Here is a 24,493-nt window from a genome sequence, read left to right on the forward strand (position 1 = left end):
AAGTTCAGAGATTTGGCATTTTTGGAAAAACCTCCTTATCTCTCGTGGCTCCGCTTTGATCACAAGCTTAAAAGAGAGACTCTGGCGACAGATGTAAACTCAGGCATGTGGCTCACTCGTGAACTCTTTCCTCCCACGTACATCTGTCCGCCCTCTTTAATAAAGCACTGACAGCGATTATATATATACGCTCTCCACAGCTCACGACCTTCAACTGTTTGAAGCAACAAAGCCGGAAATGAAAACAGGAGCAGAAGATACATATATTTATATATATTTTTATTAAAAACTGTTGCCTGACAGTTTAGAAATGTTGTTTATAAGAGACTCTAACTCTGATAGAGCTGATGTTTACAAATGTTAATGTACAATCAGGGAGAAATACATGCTCGGTCGCTCCAGATGTGAATCTTCATTAACAGATTTATTCTCGATGGGATCTGAATGAGGGGTACATGAAGCCCTATGACAACGTATTTATTCCTTCACTACAAAAAAAAGAAAAGAAAAGCAGGATTTAAATTGATCCAACTGTGTAACCAACATATTTGTTTGCAACAAAAGAGAGAAAAGCACAAATGTAATAGTAGAAATTCTGAGTACCCTGACCAGAAAGTGAGTAGTCATTCAAATTTATCCGAAACTGTGAACATTTCCCAACAAAGCACCTATATTATTGCAGCTGATCTCAAAAAGGCACAAAGTCTGCAAAACTTTTCGATTCAAAATTCTTTTTTTCAGCATTTTCTTAGAAATATAGTTCATGCACAGTGTTCTCTCATAAAAAACAAAAACATTTTCTATAAAAAAAACAACGGTTTTGATAGAAACCTCCCTAACAAACCCTGACTCCCAGAATAAGTGGCAGCCTGCGCTTTTTAAAACAATAAATCCTCCTATTTATTTATTTTTTTTTATAAATATTAGCTCTCGGCCGTGATATAAAAAAAAAAAAAAGGTTGTTCTTTCACATCCATATACACAGTATCACCCTTTAACCATATCTAATGTGGCTAAACAGGCAAAAATGCACTTTGTATTTAAAAAATATCTACAATAATTGTGACATTTCCAGTTGTCTCCAGGATGTTATTTTAAAAATTTCTTTAAACCAGGACTATGAAATATTAAAATCTCTAAACCAGAGAGATGAATCTAAAAGAGCAGAACTTGCTGTTTGCTTGTTGCATATTTTCACAGTAAAATCCCACCTCGTTACATAATTAAACTCTCGAGAGACCGTCCATGAAGATTAACGTCCATAATTTACTATTACGAGATTAGATCGTGTTTTTCGAATAAGCTGAGGTTTTAACTCTACTGCGCAGTCAGATGTGAACGTCTCCAATCGAGGCGGAGAGTTTTGTATATTTTTTTGTGATTCCTTCACCCAGCGGCATTTTTAGAAATTCGTTCCCAGACTTCAGACTTCCAAGGATTTCCGAGGGCTTTAAGCGACACGGACGAACTGTTTGGTCTCACTTCCACACACGTGCTTCAGGACTTGACATTTGACCCACAGCTGCGACTCACTCTCGTCGGTAGGAAATAATAATAATAATAATAATAATAATAATAATTAAAAAAAATACGTTTAGAGAAGCAGAATCCAGTTCTTTGAGGGGGAAAAGCAGCCGGGTTCCCACGTTCAGTTTTTGTATTTTTTAAAGGAGCCGGTCCACCTGGAGTCTTTCCTGAGCCGGTGACCTCTGACCCCTACGACCAATACGGGGGTAACTCTGATATGACTTCACTGCTTTAAAAAAATAATGGGGATTACTGTTCAAGAATCATGGCCTCTTGGAAGGCTTCGATCCATCTGAAGGAAGAAATAAATAAAACAAAACGTAAGATTCCTTAAATGTTACCAAAATCCACCAAAAACGATGTATTTCCACATATTTCCTGTGGTTTTTATGTGAGATACCTCTGTGCTGTGGGGATGTCGTCAGCTTTGAAGATGTAAAACAGTGTATTTTTGTGATACAGCTTGAACTGCAGCTTCTGGGCCGGCCCGTTCTTCTCCTCCCTCAGGAAGAAACCCAGCAAAGGTTGGCTCTCCAACGCCGCCACGTCCTAAACACAGGGAAAAAGTAATTGTTAAACCTTTTTGAAAAAGGCTGTTTAGAAAAAAATAAAAACACGCGGCTCACGAGTACCTCGCTGGCGGCGTAGGTGTACAGGACTTTGTTCTTGATGACGAACCACAGCCTCTTCCACTGCTTCTTGTTGCCCTTCGACCTGTTTAAGTAGCCGCTCATGGAGGAGTTCTCAGTGTTGGCAGACACCTAGAAAAAACACAAATATACATCATCATATACACACAAAAAATACAGAGCTGAACCCACAGTGCATGTAAAAAGACTTCAAATTCAATTTCCCCCATTTATTTCTTTTATAAATGGAATTATAGGTGAATATAAATGGGCTTTTTTGATTTAGCATGATACTGCCGCCTCCATGCTTCATGCTGGAGTTCATGTGTTTGGCTTCAAGTAGTTTGGAGTGTTGTTTTGTTTACATGGTGTAGCTGTACCCTGGAAAACTCATTTACTGCGTTTCCATTCCCCTAGAAATGTGCAAAAATCTAAATATCGCAATAAAAAAACGGTAATGGAAATGTCTACATTTTGAAAAACCTCTCAAATATCTAAAGCAAAAACATTTTTACGCTCTCATGAGGTTGTTTTTTCAGACGTATTAATATAAAAGTTTAATTCTCTATCACCGGACATGACGCAGACCAGTTCATCTGAAGTCCATCTTCCTCAAAGTGAAGTCTCGCGTGACCAGAATTTAAGAGAATTATGGGATATCGCGAGAGTTACAGCTCATTCGCAAAACACCTTTCAATGGAAACGTGTGCAAAGTGCAATTATACTTGGAAAAATGCAGCTACTGACAGTGATTCATTGAGTGATATAGACTTTTTCTAGGCACTGCATGAGCAAATGTTCCTGCTCCTCACCTCTTTTAGTGCAGCGGGAATCTTCTTCTGTTTTCTCGTGAAGGAAAACGCTCCAGATTTGATGGGTGACACTGATGTGGAGGCACAGCGGTCGCCTAAAAATATATGATATTCATAAAGAAATAGATCAAAACTAGAAAATAGTGCCAGAAGCAAACAATCTCAAACTACAAAAACAACAGAACCAGTATTGTGTTAGTTCATCAAAACATTTCTATCGGTTTCAAATTAAAACATAAACCTTTTATAACGTATTTGTAGCTTAATCTTCAATTATTCTCTCAAATGGATGAAATTGTACATTTATTGGGGGACTAGTTTAAGTGGCGGATTAATCTACATCCAATCTGAAGCTTTATTTTAATAGTTTTTGGACAATTGGTCTCTTCATGTAGTTAATTCATTATCCTCATATGCATTTTTAATATCTTCAAGGTATTTGGGATCAGTAACAGTAAAGACTAAGCATCATCTTTGAACACAAAGTTTTTTTTTTCTTTTTAAATGTCCTCATATGTGGACACAGGGATTATTTTTCTGTGCAATACAATAAAGTCACCAACGTTCAGGTAATTATAAAACCATTCATTTTCAATTCTTGAACATGGCTGAGCAAAAATACAACTGCACACAATGAAATCCCAAAGTCTTCAAAGGAAAACTTGCTAATTAGCGACGTTGTCGCTGAATTTGTTAAATTTACAGATTAACAGGAAATAAATAAACAAGTTTCAACCATAGAATTTGATGAGGTTTTCTACCTCGTCTACTTTTGTGCCGTAATCAGCTGTTAAACGAATCAGCCCGACTAGTGTATCGACTTTTAAAAGCGTCCACTTATGAGGACACCGGGTCTAAATGAAGAGCAATAAGCCGACACAAACTTAATGTGCCCGTGTGAGGACGCACAGGGTCTCAGGAGGTTAAAATAAACCCTTATTGCTGCTTAGTTTTCAGGAAATAACTCACTATTCTCCTGCAGCTTGGCGAAGCATTGATCACACACGCGAGCCGGCTGGTTCTTCAGGTACTCCAGGTAGTACTTATTGGTCGAGCACGCCTGACACACCACCTGTCAGACACATGTAGCTTGAGATGAGATTATTTAAATAACAGAACGAGGGAGTGATTAAAATAAAGTTACAGACCTTCCCACAGGCGCGACAGTGATGCCTCCTCCAGGTGAGCGTGAACTCACAGGTGCAGATCATGCACATCGTCGCCCTCAGGTCCGGGATCCAGATGGGAGCTTTCGAACCCAACGGGGCGCCGCTGTCGACCACACCCTCCGCCTGAGTGGAGAGACACTGGAGGTTGATACGTACGGGGTGAAATAACTGTCAAAGGAACCAAACACACTGCACCCTCACAGATTTTACTTTTTTTTTTTTTTTTTTTACCTCTTCTTGACTCCGGCTTGAGATGAAGGTTATTTTCTTCTTGGTGTAGTCGTCTATGGCCTTAGCGATGGCCTCCAGCCACTCGTCTCGCTCTGTAGCCGAGCTGCAAGCACACGGTGAACTCTCAGTAAAACACAACAACGTCCCGAGGAGGAGTTTCTGGAAAGGTAATCGAAACTGAAAATGTGTAAAAAAAAAAAAAAAAAAAACGAGAGCTGACCTGGCGGAGAGGATGAAAGAGCGTTCGACGCTTTCGATGTTCAGCTCGTTCTGGTAGGCCTCCTGGCTCGGCTTACTCACCTACACAACACAGCAACAACACAATAGACAGAGGGATTCGCTTTAATTTATTAAGGAGAAAACAGAATTTGTAGTTTTTTTTTTTTTAAATACACATTTTTCGCATAATTTGTGTTTTGATGTTACATCTTACGTCAGAAATGTGTTTTTTTTTGTCTGAGGAATAATTAAAGGAATATTTTTCAGTCATAATTTGTGCAAGTTCATTCTGTTAAAAGGAAAATTGTGAGAAAATCGCACCGTTGACCCAGTATTGGAAATCGTATCATATGGTGAGTTGAGTATATTGAGTAAATTATTTGATTAGCAATTTAACCATTTAATTCAGTTTCAATTTATACAAAAATCATTTGTAAACTCTTACAATGCAACATCACATTATATTTAATATTAATTATTGTTTTGAAGTCATGTGTTTGTAGTTAGGACACATTCTTCTAGCTTCATACATTTACTTAAAGGTTTGGATGATGCGTTGAGGAAAACTCGTAAATTCGATATTCCATCTCGGAAATTACAGACTTACGATATCACAGCGTTCACTTTACTGTTTAACTCCTTGGAGAATAAATAAGGTATATTTTCACCGCTTGCTGATAATTAAAATATGTGCAACAGCCATTTATTTTTATTTTGGAAGCAGTAATTTTCCGAGTTGGTGGAGTTGTCTTGAACGCAGCATCAGCTGGAGCTCAACCCTGTTTTCAAAGACAAACCCTCACCCTACTGACTCTAAACCTGACAATATCCTGCATCAACAAGTTCTTTTTTTTATTGCGATCAAACGCCACGTGATCCGCCTTCAATATTCAACAACAATTATAATAATAATAGCAGTTTTCTCCTCTTACCTTCATCCCAGCCAGAGACAGGACACTGTTGAGTTTATACTGCGCAGACTGGACCGGGGTCGTGTACATTAGTGCATCGTTAAACTGGAGAAACAAAAAACGATCTCGTTTAAAAGACGTGTACACGTTTACAGCCGTGGCTGCAGTTTGAAGCGTCAATAAGCGCTCGTCCTCTCATTTCTCACCAGAAAAAACATCCGCGGCTGCATGACTTTCCTGGACAGCTTCATGAGAGTCCCCTCCTTCAGAAACACCTGCAAGTACGAACACGTCTCCTTTAAACTGTTTTTATCACGACGCTCACGCTCCAGTTGGTAACAGGAGCGTTTTCACAGGTTAATTTCAGGCGTTTAGTGACGTACCCGGCCCGGCTGGACGATCTCATGATGCCCGTTGAGGCTGTACTGAATCTGCATCAGCTTCTGAAAGTTGTCCTGTAAAACAGCGGGCGCTCGGTTGAGCAGAAAGACGAAGGTTCATGACTTAAAAACCCTAAAAGACTTTAACTTTAATCTCACCCCTTGTTTCATGATGTCGTTGGCGTGGTTGGCCACTTCCTTCACGATGCCGAGTGCAGCTGCACCGGGGGAAAAGGGAAAAATGTCAGCGTTTAGAAACAAAAAACAACAAAAAAACACAAGACACTAGTGAGAAGGACTGTTCATTATCTGACCTTGTGTGTCTTTGTAATCCTCCGAGTCTTCAGGGAGGTTCTTCAGATAATCTGGAGGAGAACAAAGAGGTTTTTATTAACCTTAAAATGGACAGAAATGAAAGAAAGAAGAAGTTTTTATTTAATATACACGTGGAAAATGTTAAAAATCAACAGCTCCATCTACAGTTAAGATAAAAATTATCGATTTATTACGTAAAACGAAAACACATCACAGTTTAATTAAAGAACTGTCAATCTTTAAATACATTTGATACATCTTTTATAATTTATGTTATATTTGTTATATTTGCAAAATAGAAATGATAAAACTAAGGATTTGTCATTTTCTCTTTCTTTTATGAATGATTTTAGGTGAAAATCTTCATGTTCAGTGCAGACAAAGCCTCAAAATACACTTGCCAAAACATTAGGAACACTAGTGAAAATTAATACATTCTAATATAATAGTCTTTATATAGGCCTTCAACTAAGATTTAAAGAGGTCCAGTTTTAGAAAACGTCTTAAAGCAAAGGTCCAAAACATCATAACGTGGAACTATTTAGTGAGATTTGACAAGAATTATTGTCACGAAACATAAAACTCAACATACATGTATGACTTCAGATATGAATGATGTTTAATGATGTTCATTAAGTAAATAAAAGTATCAAAACTAGAGAAACTAGATAAAATGTGAAAACTGTGCACGTTCAAAGGAAGTGCTTAATTTTTAAGAAAAATAAAATAAAAGGTTTGGTTCCCCCTCCATTAACGCACTGCATTAAAACACTGTAAACACTGCAAAAGCTGTTTTAAAGCTTCATGAATGTTACAATGTTCAGTTTATGTTGAAACGGAGTCAGAAACGTGGTAATTAAACCGTACGAACATTCGGGAGGATGCAGTCTGCGGTGCAGTTAAACTAAATCGAATTATTTCTGTTATTCAGCTCAGCTCACTAATTTTAACGTCCAACAGATGTCAGTACAATTCAATAATCCTACAAACCGCAGGCTCCAGAACGAAAAAACCCACTTGAATCAACATCTCTCTTAGTTATTTTCTACAAACGCTGAACAACATAACCTCCGTGAAGTCAACATTCAGTGGAGCGCTGCTCGTTTCTGATTCTCCACCTGGTGGCAGTGCACAACTAAAACCCAGAGGAGGCTAAAACAGTGAAGCCTGGTTTCATGGCTTCAGGCCGAGTTTCAATCTCGTGCTGCCAATAACAGAGCGCCGTGATTCAATAAAGCCTCCAGCAGCAGCAGCAGGATTGTGGGGACGGCAGAAGCAGAACGAGGAGCGAATGTGGCGACGACGTTTGTACCTGTGAGCAGCAGCTGGTACTGAGGGATTCTCTGCACTGGTTTCAGCAGGTAGTGTTTCAGAGCCAGGCTGGCGCATCGCGGACTCGTCTGAGACAAACACAGGAGGAGAATGCAATTAAAATAAAGAAAAGAAAGAAAGAAAAACCCGTCACACCCTCTCTATTCACTTAAAAATATCCAATAAACACCTTAAAAGTATAAAACTGTCTTCGTTTTAGACGTCCTAAATCCTAAGATCCTTCAAATAATGGTGCAAGAGTAATTTAAATTGTTTTAAAGTCACATATGAGTAAATTAAAGTAACCTCACAATTAAAGTTTATTTAAAAAAAACACACAAAGCTAAATAATAAATGATTTCAGCAAAAGAACGACTTTGAAAATAGTAAAAAACAGTAACTCTAAGCCAGTTAAGAGTCGTCAGCTCTACCTCGAACTCTCGGACGACGGCGGCAAACGCCGGGTTTTTCCTGCACTGCTCGTCCAACAGAGCCACGTTGTTGTCGAACTGGCGGATGTAGGTGGAGTACATCTTCAGGTAGGGGCCCTTCTGCACGAATATGTCCGCCAGCCTCTGGTGGTCGCTCCTGCAACAAGAGGACAAGACAAGAGTTCACTACGGCCACTGAGAACCAGCGGCTGAGCAGGAAATCGTGATTATATCCAACCACCGGCAGAATATTTTTTTTACATCTGATGTCGTTTCCATTCAAACTATTATTTTCTAAGGTCAGGTCGGGTTTGAATCTTACAGAAAGACTTTGTGTTTGTGAAAGGAGATGAGCGTTCTATAACTTTTTCTAGATTTATCGAGTAATAAAAACTTTAAATTAAAACAAAGCTTAAGTTCTTGCTTTCACTTTGCTCTCAACATGAACGAGAACGTTAAATTATCAAGATGTGTTTCTAATAAGAACATATTACCTTTTATTCTGGGCTGTAATTCTCCTTTATAACTATTTATTCTGCTTTCTGCCTCATGTTAATTGTACTTGTATGTATTTCTGTTGTGTAGATGATGGACTGTGTAGAAACTGAATTGCTCTTCAGGGATGAATAAATCTTCCTGTATCCGTATAAAACCGTATTTACAGAAGGTCGATGATGAACCAGGAAGCAGGTGTGCAGACGTTTTCACAGGTGTAAACCAACTAATTTGTTTTTAAACCAGGATCACATCATGTCACATTCAGCGTCACTACCCTGGTTACTGATCGGTTTAGGATTGATTTTAAGATGTTATTGTTTCCCTTTTTATTTTAATGCTCAGTCTCACCAAACCACTTCTTATTTTCATGATTTTCCTCCTTATTTTCTCTGGATTCTACTTTTATTTCCATCTTATTTCTGAAGTCCTTATATGTGGCTTACCTAACGGGAACTAATCTACATACCCATGACTTCACTCTTGGCAGGAAAGGTGCTGAAGAACGACTTTACGGCGGCGGAAGCTGCACGCGGTAATAATAATAATAACATAATAAAAGAATAATAAAATAAGCCGTGTACCAGTGCGCCACCCTGTCCTCCAGCTCCCTCAGCAGGTCCCGGTTGAGCTGGTACAGCTGAGGCAGGTAGTACAGGATCTGACTGAGGACGCGCTCGTCCACCACGGGCTTCCCGTTCTGGCGCGTTGCCTTGGCAACAGCATCCCGAAAGTCCTGAAACAGACACACACACACACAGAGAGAGAGGGTGTCACGTGACAACAGCTGAACCGGAACACCTGGTTATCACCTCGTAAACCGAGCCCTCCTCCTCCTCCTCCTCCTCCTCCTCCTCCACCCTTCCCCTCCGCACACATTTAATGACACACACAGACACACACACACATGGAGCTGAGTCAGCGCTCGGCTACGTCCAGTTCGCCAACACACACATCCACCTGGAAGGAAGCGGGGTGGGAGGTGGGGGTCGACCAGTGATCTGTCACGTTCACAGCTCCAGTAACTTTAATTATCAGAGCTGTAAATTTAAAAAAAAATAAAATAAAAATCTAATCAAAACGTATTTTTACCCACATTTATTTTTTAATCTTATGAAATAGAAGTTAAATAAAACTAATATTTTGATTTAGGGAAGAACATGATGATCCGTCATGTTCACAAATGCCTCATGATATAAAAACGCTGCAATAAATCTTCCTTTATAACTGTTATAATGTTCAGTTTATTACAAAACAGCATCAGATCTGGATTTTCATTCAGGTCAGTGGTGTCAATCACATTTTTATCACGAATTAAAATATTCTTGAACTGGGCCGGACCAATAAGATAAAAGCAAAATAACCTATAAATAACGACAACTGCAGATTTTTTACATATGTTTTGGTGCAAATAAATTAATTTCTTAAGAAAAATGTGTAATCTGTTTAGTCCTGGGTCTCAGTGTTGTGTTGTGTCCACTTTTCTTTCTAAACCAGTTGAAAAATTAGGGATAGCTCTTATTTTCATTGTAAAATCATAGTCTTCTATGTAATTTCTGCAGACTGGACCAATGGTTTTTGGTGTGTTTGACACTCAGGAGGACGTAGTTTGTGGTGCTGAATTAAAGCCTGAAGTGTTTCTGATATTGAGCCCAAACAACCAGACAGTCAAAATAATAGGAACAAGACAAAATACACGACAAACAAGTCGACAGCACAAACAACAGCTCCCAAAATGAAAACACGGTTGAATCAACATCGCTCTGTTATTGTAACTAATGTGGAAAAGCTGAACCTTCGTGAGGAGAAGATTCAGCGAAGCGCTGTTATATTAAGATGCATTCTTTACCAAGTGAGTGTGTATTTATGTTTACTCCACGATGCATGGGGTTTTTTATTTATTTATTTTTTTTCAGACTTCTCTGGTCTGACAGGTAAACTCACAAACCGCCACTTTAAAAATCCACAAAAAAAGGGAAAAACACGCAAAGCTACTGCAAAAAAAATTCAAACATGTCAGCAGGATGACTCGCCACAAGTATGCAGCAGCACCGAGTCACAAACCCACGCACCCACCTGCAACACAGACCGCACACATGTGCACACACATGCACGCACACACACACACAGAGGATTATTTGGGGCATGTGCGTGTCTGGAGGTCGTCTCCGTGGCCCGAGGAAGCAGCTGCCGCGCGGCCAGGCCGTCCGCGGACGGAGAAGAATGCGATCTGACCTCCTTTCTTGGACAGAGCTACACGCCCTCCCCCCTCCTCCCCCCTCCTCCCCCCCCGTCGCCCACAGGACGATGGCGTTTTCTACTAATCCTGCGGCGGTTTCGCTAAAGCCACGTCTGAGGCCTCGGGACAGGTGGGTCTTCTGAACCATGTCACCTGGGATTCCTCTGAGGACACGTCAAGTCTTTGAAACATACATAAACAAAGCAGCTTCCCTCGAATTAATAAGAAAACACTATCAATTTGCACCGATACACCGAGCAATAAACCTATTTCTGACTTAAGAAGGCGCAAGTCAGTGCTCGTCCGTGCATCTCCAATTAAAAACCAAGCAGAAACCAGACGTCACAGAGTCACGTGGTTCCTCTAATTCCCACTTTTCATTCAAATCAATGCAAAGACACGTTACATCCTTCGAATCTAAATCACGTGCAGCCGAGCTCATGCACCGCAGACTTAAAGTGGTCGGGGACCGTTTGTGAATGCTAACATTCATAATTATACAGGATAAGATGTTACAATCCCTCGTGCCGCGATCGGAGGCAACAGCCCAACTGAAAAACCAACCAGCAGGCTAGCATTCAGCTAGCAGCTAGCAGCTAGCAACCAGCAAGAAGACACCAGCTAACTAGCTAGCCTAGCCAACAGCAGCAGGTAAGAAGTGATTTAACGTGCGACTACACTCTAACCGGCACATCTCTCTCTCTGCCTGAGAACGAAAGAAAAACACTAAAAGCAACATATTTAAGATAAATTGGATGGTTATTATTTCTCAGATGAACCAGGACGTATGTCGCTTTAAGAGCTGAAGCGTCTGATAACCGGCATTTACTTTGATAACTGAGCATTAGACACATTCGGACACATTCGTCTCACTAGAGAGTAAAGGTCAGGATCGTTCAGCCTCTGCTATAATGAGTTTATTCTTTTAAAAACACACCTTCAAACTTCATAAATAAGCGTATATATTCATAACTCTGTGAAGTTCACGACACCTTCACCAAACGGAAACTTATCTACCTGCAGACAGGTTAATAAACACACTTTAAAAGCCTGTGGAGTGACACCACTGTGTGACTCTGTGTGATAATAATAATGAAGGATACTTACTATGTGGAGGAGCTTCAGGACGTCCACAAACCTAACGGGAGGAGGAGCAGAAAGACATCAAGTCACGGAGCTGTTTTAATGAGGCGACACGACGTCGTCGTCAAACCCACTCACACTTTCTCGGAGCTCATGATTTCCTGAGCGATGTGCACCACCTTCTTCCTCTTCATCTCGTCCTCCTGCTGAGAGACGAACAAACGACACAAACGCGTCAGACGAAGCTGCAGAAGATGCATAAAAAAAACAAAAACAAAAAGAAAAGAAACGCTGGGTTCGGCGTCCACTCACAGGCTCACCGCAAATCACCATGATCCCCCGTTACCAGCCTCTGCGTTTAAAAACCATCGGGGTTCCTTTTTAAATACGGGCCTGAAAGTAGAGCGGCGATCTGTTCTCGTCTCCCCCCCCGTCTCTTGTGGACGGAGTGTGCGAGTGTTGTTGAATGGTAATAGGGGCGGTCTCTCAGCGGCTTAAATTTGGACAGCGGCCTTGGCCTCCGCTGCTCGACAGAAACGTCCTACTGGTCCTATCGGAGCCCGTGTGTTTTTTTGCGATACCCACGCGGGGCTTCGAGAGGCTTTCGGGACACACAGGTGCTGACAGTATCGCAGAGAGGGGTCACGCAGGACGGAGGGGAAGAAACAAAACTCTCCCCGGGACGCTGTGGGAGCTATTCTTGAACCCGTGGGGCCTTCTGTGTTTGCTCACCAGCCCTCCCCGTTTTCATTTCAACACACACACACCCACTTCTGGAGACAGGCAACAAACACACTTGGCTGCACGTGCGCACACACACAGCTTAGTCACCGCTAGAGATACGGTGGCGTCCACTGTGACCCGTGAATACTAATGCTCAGTGGCATTTTTTTTCCATACAAGTACATCTCGACGTTCACTCAGGGCCCCGGTAATAAACCTGTGAGCAACAGTGGACGCCTTAACCTTCATATTCTCGAATGTTTTTATATCATATGATGCGATAATTCTGATAAGAAAGGTGCAATATAGATAATAATTAGGTGAGAGTCAAGAGGACGGAAGCTGCATCCAATGTGGGAGGTTGTGAATAAGTCTCTAAAGCAATTTGACTCTATATAATATGGACAAACCTACTGTGATGTCACCCATTGGATTTTGAACCTTGAAAATGAAACCCAAAGTGGGCGGAGCCTGCGGTCGCCATGTTGGACACTCCAAATATGGACATGGGGATAAGACCCGCCCACCCGACTCTCCGCTACCTGTTAGCTCAGGCTACCACCTGTCACTTAAAGCAGAAACGGCCTTAATTAGGCATAATTTTAACCCCTAATAAAAAAATAAACTATTGAGACCAAAATTGTTTTATGCACCAGGCTGTAAACATGTTTAATAATGCTGTAAAGTTGGACTTTTTAACATGGGGGTTTATGGGGACTTGCTCCCTTTTGGAGCCTCAAGTGGCCACTTCATGAACTGCAGTTTAGTTTTTTTGCACTGAGACCTGGAGGCTGCCACTTGCTAAAACACTAATAAGATGTAATCAATCTGAGGGAGGAAGCTATAAAAGCTGCCAACCCATAACGGTTGTGTACTGGAGGATAACCAGGGTGTTGTATTTCCCGTTTACGAGGAGGCTATCCCTTCTCACTGGGTCACGCTAACTTTGCGCTGTCCGCCTCCGACACCTGAGATTTAGGGAAATGTTGGGAGCTGCCAACCCAAGATCAAAGTATTTCCTGCAGCAAACTGTGATGTTCCCTGTGTCTGGAAACAAAAAACGCTAGGCTTGAACACGCCATAAAGACTAAAGCCAAGAACTATCTGGTACATATGCTCTGCACCTGAGTAAGAGGAAGACAAGCTGCCGATCTGAGGGATTTGACCATCGTTCACAATGCAGGACACACCATAGAAGCTCTCTGGATGCTGGAAAATGGCCTAAACATTAAATTTAAGTGTGAATGAAGATACAGATGGTACTCAAGTATGTTTAAAATGTCTAAACTAGGACTGACGGACATGCAATTAGCAGACATGTGCTGTAGAAATGACCCGTAGTCTGGGAAATCAGAAACAAAGGCTCGTCGAGCAGAAATGGACTTTATTTCTTTGGCCTCCGGTGGCTTTGAGGTTATTCTGGAGAATATTTCAGACAGTTTTTGTCACTGTGGTGGATTATTGCAATGATAATAACCATTTAAGGCAGGTTTAAAAGTGTAAAAGTGACAGAAATGTGCGATTAAACATTTTAATTTAATATATCCTCATTTCTGTCATGTAAAATTTTATTCTTTTTCCTTTTAAAGTGGCATTAAACTTAAACCTAGATCCCAGAGTCAATCTGCACATTTAATACCTGGATTGTAGATACAGATATATATGTATTTTGCTATAAAGTGGAACTAAAACGTGCGTGAGAGAAGCCTAATCTCCCATTATGTTGAATAATGGGAGATTATGTCACGTTGCAAGATGAATGGAAGTTCAGGAAATTCAGATTAGTGTAGAACATTAATTTTGACTTTATACACAGACATGGAAAGATGGATATTAAAGAGAAATGTGACAAAAAAGGGCTTATAGTTTGTTTTTATAGCACGCAGCTGTGGAAAACAGCCTGGGTGGAAAAAAACTTCATATTTTATAAGATTGGAGGAGGTGATAAAGAAGATCATTTCCTTTTCTTCTGGAAATCTCTCACCTTTTCTGGCAGAGAAAGTTAGCGTAGATTCAGACGATGTTTTCTGGCTGTAATACCTGAGCAGATGTTTATTGTAACAAGTAAACTCCTCATGTGGAAAAGTTTTAAAAGGTCAAGAGGCTGGACTACACAGGCAGCTCCTGGTAAATGGCTCAGCGTTACCCGCTAATGACTTTATTACCCTGCAGTGAGTCAGTGCATCGCTCTGTAACGCGTTATCCCCGGGGTTTAACTGCAGTACCTGTCTGTCCGCTTCATCCAGGTGCTCCTTGCTGGAGGTGGAGCTGTTGTCCTCTTCGTCCGAGCTGTGGATCTCGTCTTCCTCGGAGTGGACGTCCTGCCCCAGCCACCCGCTGCTCCACAAAAAAAAAAAAACAAGAATAAAACGGTGCATATAGCAGGATTTAGCTTCCTCTTTATGAGGAGTGTTTTAAATCCGTAGGGAAGAGAAGCGGGACAGGGCGGCGGAGGGCACTCCCTGGATAAATAAAGATTAAAAGAAGCAATGTGTGTGGGGGGGGGCAATCTTGAGTCAGTCAAAGCGTTTCGGACGCTCGGAAAATGTTGATGATTACGCTTTGACAACGTGTTGGGGGGGGGAGGCCGAGGGGAGTTTTTAAAAGTCCCTGGACAAGACACAAAACCCACGCGTTCCACGAAAAAAAATAAAACAACCGCTACTGTTAAATAAAGGAACAAAGGGAAAACTAAACAGTGGACGCGTGACAGATGAGAGCGGTCGGGGAGTCGGCTGGAAGAGCAACAATTAAAACAAATATAAAACTGAAGCCGAGGCCTTCAGAGAAAAAAACTGCTCTGCAACTATGATGTTGTGTCTCTTTTATCACAGTTTAATCACGTTTTTTTTATTAAGATTCACTGCGGTGATGTGTTCGCTTTCTGCCGAAGGCGATTAAGTTGATTTGCGTACCGGTTTAGTTTTAATTTTTAAAATGCGTGTTTGTTTTTACCTGCGTGGCCGGCAGCAAAACAACACACCGGAGCTCGGTCTGCTGCCAGGGCGGCACAAGCAGCGACATGCGCTCACGTCTCACCGATGTTTTGATTCGGCTCTTCCGAGTCGCTTCTGTAGATTTAAGCTGTCTGATTTCAAAGGGCTGAACTAAGACCTGCGGACAGGAGGAATTATTTTCTGTCTGGAGACCTCGGCGTTGATGGTTGACACTGGATGCTGGATGGGAAACGCGGCGGATCTCCAAATAAAAACCTGACATTTCCTTTTCCTCACTCTTTTACCTAAATCTTGATTCACTCCCTTCTTTTTCCCCCCTCATCTCCCGTACGCTTTCTCTGCAGCCTACTGGGTCAGGCACAGAGCGCCACTTGTTTACAGCCCGAGGGGCTACTTACATAAACTCGAACAGGCTCAGATGCCTGGGAAACGCTGCAGATTCACTTGCCCTTTCTTTCTTTCTTTCTCCTCTCCAGCACACAAACACCCGGCCAACTGCTCTGCATACCAGACAGAATTAAGAAGCGGAGCACATCTTAATTGTTCGAGCGGCTGGGTTTCACACCGGTGTGCCTCGGCCAGAGCGTGGCCCCTGACCCCGCTAGTCGCTAGTCCGGGTCCCGGTCCGAGCAGAGGAAAGAGGAAATAGGAAACGAGCCTGAGCCGGTGGGATCTTAATATTATGAATGTTTTCGTGTCGGCCGTGTTGTCTATTAATAGGCAGCAATTCTGAAATAAATTCAGGTTATAGAGGGTTATTGCAAGTGACGTGACTGCTGCGTGGGGCCACGCCCCCCAAGTGGCAAAACATGGTGAAATGCAGCAGTAAATAAAAAGAGAGCGGGAAAAATGTGGATTATTAGATCAAATTAAGGAGATTGGACTCGACAATGATCCTTAAAAACTAGTATGGATTTGGAAAAGTTGATTTTAGGTCATTTCAGTTATGATAAATGTGGCTAAATAAAAGATGCTAACGCTTAGAGCTTAACTACGCCATAACAACAACATCCACAAACTTATCTGACAACCCTCCAGAACGTAACTTAAGAAGTATAATACATATAGCATAAATTACACACTTTGACACACAATTGACATTAAATGTGAACCACAACAGCAGGTTTCTGTGCCTGGATTGATGGTTTCTTAGTGATGCACTGATCCATTTACTTCTCTCTTTTCTTTGGCAGATATCTGTAAAAATATATCTCTCTAACTGCTTTTCAAACCTGTTGGTTCAGTCAATCACACAACAGCTCTTCACCTTATTTTTTTTTAATTAATCTTACAATTTAGACGCTATTAAAGCCCATGATTCAAACCGATGCTGCTAATCTCCATGTTCAACTGTCACTTTTTTGACTCTCACTCAACCATAGAAACTTCGCTGGCTCTGACCTCACGTGCATACTCTCTATTTATGAAGCTAAATATTAGCTGGTGCTAGTTTACTAAGGCTGCACTAATTAGACCTGTCACGATTATCGTCTAACAAATTATTGTCGATAAACGATAACCGATAACCGATAATCGATATTATCGTCAACAGTGTTGTTTCAACTGTGTCTTTTTTCATTGCCATACTTTCAAACTCACCTAATTCCACTTAAATCTGAAATGTTCCCACACACTGAGACTGTGGCATTTGTTTTTCAAATCGTTCTTTTTATTCCTACACATCTGTACTCGCGTTACCTTGTTGCGAGCGCCCCCCCCCCCCCCCCCCCCCTACTGAGACAAAGAGAGTGGATGACTAACAGGAGGGTGAACTCCATTCTTTCCTATGGAACCAACACGCCCAGGTGCTGAGACCGATACACAGAGTAAACCTTCTTGTCATCCAGCCTTTTTTGTAGAGGGAGACGAGAAAAACTAACATGCAGCTGGCACGATTAATTGATTTATTGATTATCGTGACAGGCCTGGCGCTAATATGTATTTTTATATAAAAAGAACTAAAAAAAAGGTGGAGCAAATTGGTTTGTTTGTATGTTTTTATGCGATGGTGACACCTACTGAATACGTAGTTACACTCAAATCTGAGGAGCATTTTAGCATCTTTCAGCTCGTTGTTTCACAAACTCCCAAAGTTAAAGTTTGTCCCATGTCTATCAAAAGATAATAAACTATTAAAAAAGTGGTGCAGCTTTAAATGTGTACGGTTTCTGTCTCTGCAAAGCTGCAAAGAGCAACTGTTATTTACAGTTTATCCATATTTTATAGTCATATTATTAAACATTCTCCTGATCTAATTACTAGAGGCCATTGCCTCGTTCAAACTTGTTATTCCACCCACATTAAAGTTCTGTACGAGACAAAATATACATTAAAAAACATATTTTGGCCATGATCCAGCTCTGCAGTGTTGTTAGAAACCTGCTGGAGGAGGTTTAGCCGCTGATATTCCCACACTAAAATCATGCCACATATCTTGAATAAATTACTGAATTCATTCAACGTATGTAGTCAAATTAAAGCGCTCCTTAATTCCTAGCTTCCTCATACGACGTCTTTAATGTAGAGTGAGCTTTTCCATAGCTGTAAATGTAAAAAAAAGATCATTTTCCCAGTCGTTTGTTCGGAGTGAAAACAAAACCTCAGGGTCGACGTTCTCACAGAAACGGGGGAGAAAGCTGGAGTGATGAGGTTAAGGAGAGGCTAAACCCGGTGCGAGGGCGGGCGGGAGGGCAGGCCGAGGAGGAGGAGGAGGAGGAGGAGGAGGAGGAGGCGGAGGAGGCGGCTGGTGGTTGCTGGAGGTTTATTTTCCCTGTTCTAGAGAGCTGTGTGGCGTTTCTGCGATTCTCAGACATTTCCTGCCCTGGCCACTGGAAATAACCCACAGGAAAAGAGGGCCGACCTGCTGCACATCAATGCTCCATTCAAATTCAACGCCAGCCGGCTCGAAAGGCCAGACTCCCCCCCCCTCCTCTCCTGAAAATAAAAAAAAAACAAACGCCGGTTTCACCTGTGCAACCTGTCGCACTGTGCAGTTCCCACACCTGTGATTACAGGGCTGTAAAAGGAGCAGGAGTTGACTGCTGCAGCGGGATCAGGTCTGGATCTACGCCTACGTCAACCATCGGGCTCTTTTTTTTGTTTTTTTTTCTCACATACGCAAAACACAAGCGCGCCATTGTTGCTCGGTTTAAAAAAAGGTCTTTCTCTGTTTTTTGACCTCAGCGGACATGTTCTCAGGGCTTTTCCGGCTGGTGAACTGCTGCGTCGCTTCACAAAGATGATGACAGGATAAGTGGGGACAGACAAAACTATTTGGCTAATTGATAAAACCCAACACTTGCTTTGTCTATTGACTAAATGTGGTGGCAAATGCAATATTTTGGGGTTTTTTTTAGATGATTTGTTCTTAGGGGAACGTTTCAATTAATAGTTAAAACAACAAGGAATAAGATCTAAGAATTAACTGCATAAAATGACCAAATTCACAGATAAATACTGGGACATCGACACAATTCTGATCTTTTTGGCTCTATACACCATCACAAACAAGATGTGCTTTAACTGCAGACTTTCAGCTTTAATTTAAGGGTATTTACATTCGAATCAATCAGGTGAACGGTGCAGGAATTACAACGGTTTGTATATGTGCCTTCCACTTTTTAAGGGACCAAAAGTAATGGGACAAAATTAAAATATCATAAATCAAACTTTCACTTTTTAATACTTGGTTGTAAATCCTTTCCCGTCAATTACAGCCTGAAGTCTGGAACGTATAGACGTCACCAGACGCTGGGTTTTCATTCCTGGTGATGCTCTGCTGCAAATGTCTTCAGTTCCTGCTTGTTCTTGGGGCATTTTCCCTTCAGTTTTGTCTTTAGTAAGTGAAATGCATGCTCAGTCGGACTCAGGTCAGGTGATTGACTTGGCCATTGCATAACATTCCACTTCTTTGCCTTAAAAAACTCTTTGGTTGCTTGAGTTCTGAAGCATTTGGCTGAAAATGAGCAGATAATATTGCCCGAAACACTTCAGAATATCATCATATCATCAGTAAATACAAGGGAACCAGTTCCATTGGCAGCCATACGTGCCTACGCCATGACACTACCACCACCCATGCTTCACTTTGGATCATGACAAGTTCCTTTTCCTTCTCCATGCTCTTCTCTTCTGTTGTCCACCACAGTGGTTTTCCTTGGTCTTCCAGGTCTTTTGGTTTTGCTGAGCTCATCAGCGCATTCTTTCTTTTTTAAGAATGTTGATTTGGCCGCACCTTAATTTTTTTGCTATCTCTCCGGTGGGTTTGTTTTGATTCCTCGGCCTAATGACGGCTTGCTTCACTGATAGCGAAAGCTCTTTGGATCTCATATTGACAGCAACAGATTCCAAATGCAAATAGCAGACTTGAAATGAACTCTAGACCTTGTATCTTCTCCTTCTAAATGGGATAATCAGGGAATAACACACACCTGGACACAGAACAGCTGAGCAGACACTTGTCCCATTACTTTTGGTCCCTTAAAAAGTGGGAGGCACATATGCAAAACTGTTGTAATTCCTACACCGTTCACCTGATTTGGATGTAAATACCCTCAAATTAAAGCTGAAAGTCTTAAAGCAGTAAAAGCACATCTTGTTTGTTTCATTTCAACTCCATTGTGGTGGCGTATAGAGCCAAAAAGATTAGAATTGTGTCGATGTCCCAGTATTTATGGACCTGACTGGGATCAATAAAGGCTAATCTCATCTTATAAATAATCATACATCATTATTAGCTGCAGTCAAGACGTTCACAATCCAAATACCTCTCGTACTCGTGGTCCTGACACCTGTGGTAGGGATCCTGCACCTCGTAGATGTCCGAGTCGTCCGGGTCGTGCGGCCATCCCAGCCTGGCGCTGTGAAACGGCAGGTTCATATACTCCGGGATCTCCTCGTACAGCGGCACGTTCTCGTACTCCACCGACTCCTCCACGCCTTCGCCGCGGATGTCGGCCTCGCCGATGCAGCTGCTGGGCCGCTCCAGGCTCCGCTCCCCCCGGATCGACTCCACGCTGGTGCAGTCCAGCGACTGCCCCCCCTTCGCCAGCAGCTTCGGCAGCATCTTCACCGACAGCCGGAGCTCCAGCAGCTTCCGGAAAGAGAGGCTCCTCTTCTGGGAGCCGTGCCGGGTCGCCAGGTCGGCGGCGGAGAAGGACTGGGCCCGCTGCTTCCCGCCCAGCGCCGGGGCTCGGCTCTTCGGCGGCACGCTGCTCCTCGTGGGGATCTGCCTGCTGAAGAAGGTGACGCAGGGTCGGGTGAAGCGCCACGGCGTCTTCTCCTGCGGCGGCGCGGGCAGCTCCCTCATGGGCGTGTTGGCGTGCGGCGGCGCCGGGGGGCAGACGGACGGCGGAGGGGGCGCGGGGAGGCTGTGGCGCTGGGGCTTCCTGGGCGGCGCCCTCGGCGACTGCTGCTGGTCGTCACCGTCGTCGGCGGAGAACGCCCTCCTGGGCTGGCAGCCCAGCTTGATCTGCTTCGGGAGGCTGTGGGTGATCGGGTACCGCTCGAAGTCGCCGTAGCCGTCCTCCTCGTCCTCCTGCTCCCCGCGGCCCTCGCCCTCCGCCCTGTGGCTCGGTGAGTCGGGTTGCGAGAGCAGGTCCAGGGAGTGGGAGGTGTTTTTGTTTAGAGGGTGCGGCGCGTGGACTGTCCGGTGGAGGCGCGGCGAGAGCGAGGTCTGGCGAGGGGGCGGCACGGGCGCGTCCACCTCATCGTCTTGTAAACCTGAGTCTCGGCGGGTCGAGGGGTCGTCACGAGACACACCGGATTCCTGCGTCTCGGCTCCGTGTTTTTGTTCCTCCACGCCGTCCTGCCTCACCAGGGCCGGCTTCTTAAACCTCCGTGGCTGCGGGACCGGGAGGGGTTTGCTGGGGGCGGCGGGGACCAGCAGATCGGGGAGCAGCCTGGTGGGAGACGCTTTGCCGATGAAGGGATCGCCGCTCTCTACTTGAAAGTGCTCCGCCGAGGACTCGCGCAGGGCGACGCTCGAAAAGGCAATGATGCTGCCTGCAACATCACAGGTCGACTTTGAGTTTGTTACGTCCGCGTGAACGTTCGCGTCGGGATCAGCGCCAGAACTTCCCCAGTGTTTTACCCTCTCAGTCCTCTGGGCCTCTCTGTTCACCAACCCCCTGTCTAGATGTCTCTGTCTTTGAGGTTTGTCCCTGGGCTTTCTGCTAATCCGTGCACCATCACCCTCATCTACGCCCTCCTCTCCGTTTTCTCCTTTCTCTTTTTCCCGCTTCGCTGTAATTCCTCCTGTATTAATCCCATTCTGCATCGGCTCTTTGTGCAAACCGCCCCCGACCTCGGTGCCGTTTTCCAGCGACTGGCACTGGGAACAGTCCCGGAGTTCGCAGGAGCAGGTGGGAATGATGTAATCCGACTCACGTCTGCTGCTGCTGCTGCTGCTCTCTGATAAAATCCCATTTTTGGAGTTGAGGAGAGTGAGGCTATCAGCGAAAGCCTCCTGCTGTTCCTGAGATAGGGTCAGGGCGTCCGTGGGTTTGGGGGGCGGCGGCGAAACGGGCGGAGAGGAGGCCGCGGATTTTGGGATGCATGGCTTGGGAGCGACGGCCGGCTTCTCCCTCTTGAGGGTCGCCGGGGAAGGCTGGGAGGCGGCCGACGTCGGCGAAACAAGACCCGGCTTAGGGGCGATGGGTGGAGGGGAGGGTTTGGTGGTACCGGGGAGTTTAGGTTTGGGAGCTAACGGCGGCTTCTTCACACCTGCATGTGACGAAAAATATGAAGAAAGAGAGGGAGGAGATGTAAAGCAAACTTTACTCACACACTTCCTTTAAAATGAATCATGCACAGGCGCAGAAACACATGCTTCATCCTTGCCTCCTCAAATGCGAGCGCAGACAGCTGCAGGCTCGGGTTGAAGCTCGGGTCAACGGGTTAATTTAAGAGTCAAAGGGGAAGAACGGAGGATTAGAGTAGTTTAAGAAGCAAATTCAGACGTCACAATTAGGAGTCCAAGCCTTTCAGTCTTCTCCATTTCCCTGCTTCCCTTTCATTTATTACTATTTAACTTATAATCGAGTACTTACGTCTGACTCGTTTTACTGTGTTCGCTGGATCACTGGATTATTCAATTCAGATTCCCAATTAAATTTGTGTCCTTTTTTTTCCCCCATGGTATGTGCGGTATGCCTGGTTCAAAACTGTTACTACAACAACAACAACAACAAAAACAATATGTTGTACATAAAATTGTGTGATTGTTTTCTGTGTTTTCCTGTTTCGATTTGACTTCTTAAATAAGTTACAGCTGATCCCCAGTTTGTATTTACGCTGCTTGGTTAAAAAAAATAATGCACACATCACTTTTGTGCCATGTTTTGGTGTCACACCTGAGTTAGACTAGTTTCATTCCGTATTTCTCTCATAAAAAGTGATTAAATTCGAAACTGATGACACATTTTTAATCCCAAAAGGGAATTACCTGATTGAATAAGGATTAAATAACGAAAAAAGACGAATAAAAAGCCGGGAATTTAGATTGTAGACCATATTTTCCACTCCACTGGCCGACACCACGAGAAGTGGAGTCATCGAGCGGATGTTTCCAAAAAGGCCAAGCACCAAAAAACCGCTCTGCCCCCCGAGTCCATGCTGCAGATATAGAGCCTCGCTCAGAACTCCATTTCAAAAATGACTAAATATAAACTCGCTCGGTTTATTAACACAACTCCATCAACAACGGGAGAAACTGATGTTTGTTTCTTTTAACTAAGAGTCGCTCTTCAATTCGGGACACATGTTTTATTAGAAAACTTAAACTTTATCCCAATTTACAGTAAAAAATATCACTGAGGGTGGCGGAGTTGAGCAAAAGACCTGGAAAACTTTAACATACCGACACTTTGTGTTTTTATCTATAAGCCGAATTTGCCAATACGTCCTAAAAACGCCATTTATATTATTAAATTAAGTGCACGGGGCTGTGTAGCTCGGAAATACCCGAATAAATCTAAAATTCACATACTTTCGAGCGGAATCTGGCCTAGGGTTTGGTCGTGAAAGACAACGCCAGGTATTATCTGCGCTTAACTTTTAAGAAAAACATGTTTGCCATTTGGTGAATAGTAGTCACTGAAGGCAACCTAGACAAAATACATTACTTGATGTTATATGTAAAAGTTGCGGCTTGTTATTAAGTCCGACTCACTGCATCAACAGCAGGACAGATGTTTTAAGACAAAGGATTTAACCCCGTCCAGCTGCAACAGAGGCTGTAATAACAAACAGAAAGGGCTTTTCTGATTGTGAGTTACGATTGTGTTTTCAGAAAGCACTAAAAATAGAGGCCGGGACCGTTCATTTTTATATCTTTTTTGAAAGCTGTTATTAAGAAAAACTGTAATTAACTGTGGCTGGGTAAAAATAGAGTGGATGCTATCGACCGTTACAACATTGAAGTCAACATTTTCTTTCTCGTTTTTTTTCTACGAATAAGCTTTAAAAAAAGCATGCACATTTTGGTATTTGGTAACCACACCAGGCTTTTTTTGCACAGCAAGGATTTAGCTGAGTTAAGTTCGCACCCCCACGAAACAAACCTGTGCTCATGACTCCCGACTGGCTCCTTTCTCCATGAGTAAAAAAAAATTACTTTCAATGGATTTGCGAGAAAATCTGCGTTTTTTCCTCCTCCTTCGATACCATTGTCAGTTGGGGAAACACTTCGTGGGGTTAAACATGCGGATCCATCGCCGTTGTTCTTTTATCTCCGCAGCGGATGCGACGATAAAGTCTTCGCTCCTGTTACTTTTCCCATTTTTTCGAAGTTTTCAGCCACGGTCCGTGTCCCGGCCGAGTGGACACGCCGAGCACTTCCGGTTACGGACATAAAAAATAAATCTAGTCTGAATCAAGAATTCTTTATTTTCGTTATGTGAGAACAAAAAATAAATAAAAATTAAATAAAATAAAATATAGAGATTCACATATATATATACATATAGGGAAGTCAGTAAACCGCTGTCTCATCTCGAACAAGCTACTATCTCACTGTCTCCGTTTCGTAATGTTTTGATTAGATTATAGTCACCAATTTTAG

The 24,493-nt window shown here is 43.0% G+C and overlaps 1 protein-coding gene across 2 annotated transcripts; it reads right to left on the bottom strand.

Annotated features, from left to right (window-relative positions):
• Nucleotides 1-262: 262 nt before the first annotated feature.
• fgd6 (FYVE, RhoGEF and PH domain containing 6) lies at nucleotides 263-24,265 on the bottom strand. 2 transcript variants are annotated; one of them, XM_047575184.1, is made up of 21 exons: nucleotides 23,994-24,265; nucleotides 20,199-22,155; nucleotides 14,701-14,812; nucleotides 11,891-11,958; nucleotides 11,777-11,807; nucleotides 9,015-9,166; nucleotides 7,936-8,092; nucleotides 7,506-7,593; nucleotides 6,193-6,243; nucleotides 6,038-6,096; nucleotides 5,882-5,953; nucleotides 5,705-5,773; nucleotides 5,520-5,603; nucleotides 4,589-4,668; nucleotides 4,369-4,471; nucleotides 4,117-4,260; nucleotides 3,938-4,040; nucleotides 2,969-3,063; nucleotides 2,160-2,288; nucleotides 1,928-2,076; nucleotides 263-1,819 (listed from the first exon to the last, which is right to left on the bottom strand). In XM_047575184.1, the coding sequence occupies exons 1-21, from the start codon at nucleotides 24,001-24,003 to the stop codon at nucleotides 1,777-1,779; spliced, it is 3,756 nt and encodes a 1,251-aa protein (XP_047431140.1). In that variant the 5' UTR covers nucleotides 24,004-24,265; the 3' UTR covers nucleotides 263-1,776. The 2 variants fall into 2 exon arrangements, with proteins under 2 accessions (XP_047431140.1, XP_047431139.1); XM_047575183.1 differs by having other exon boundaries at nucleotides 4,117-4,275.
• Nucleotides 24,266-24,493: the final 228 nt, after the last annotated feature.

Source organism: Mugil cephalus, chromosome 22 (genome assembly GCF_022458985.1).
Source record: "Mugil cephalus isolate CIBA_MC_2020 chromosome 22, CIBA_Mcephalus_1.1, whole genome shotgun sequence".
Taxonomy (NCBI): domain Eukaryota; kingdom Metazoa; phylum Chordata; class Actinopteri; order Mugiliformes; family Mugilidae; genus Mugil; species Mugil cephalus.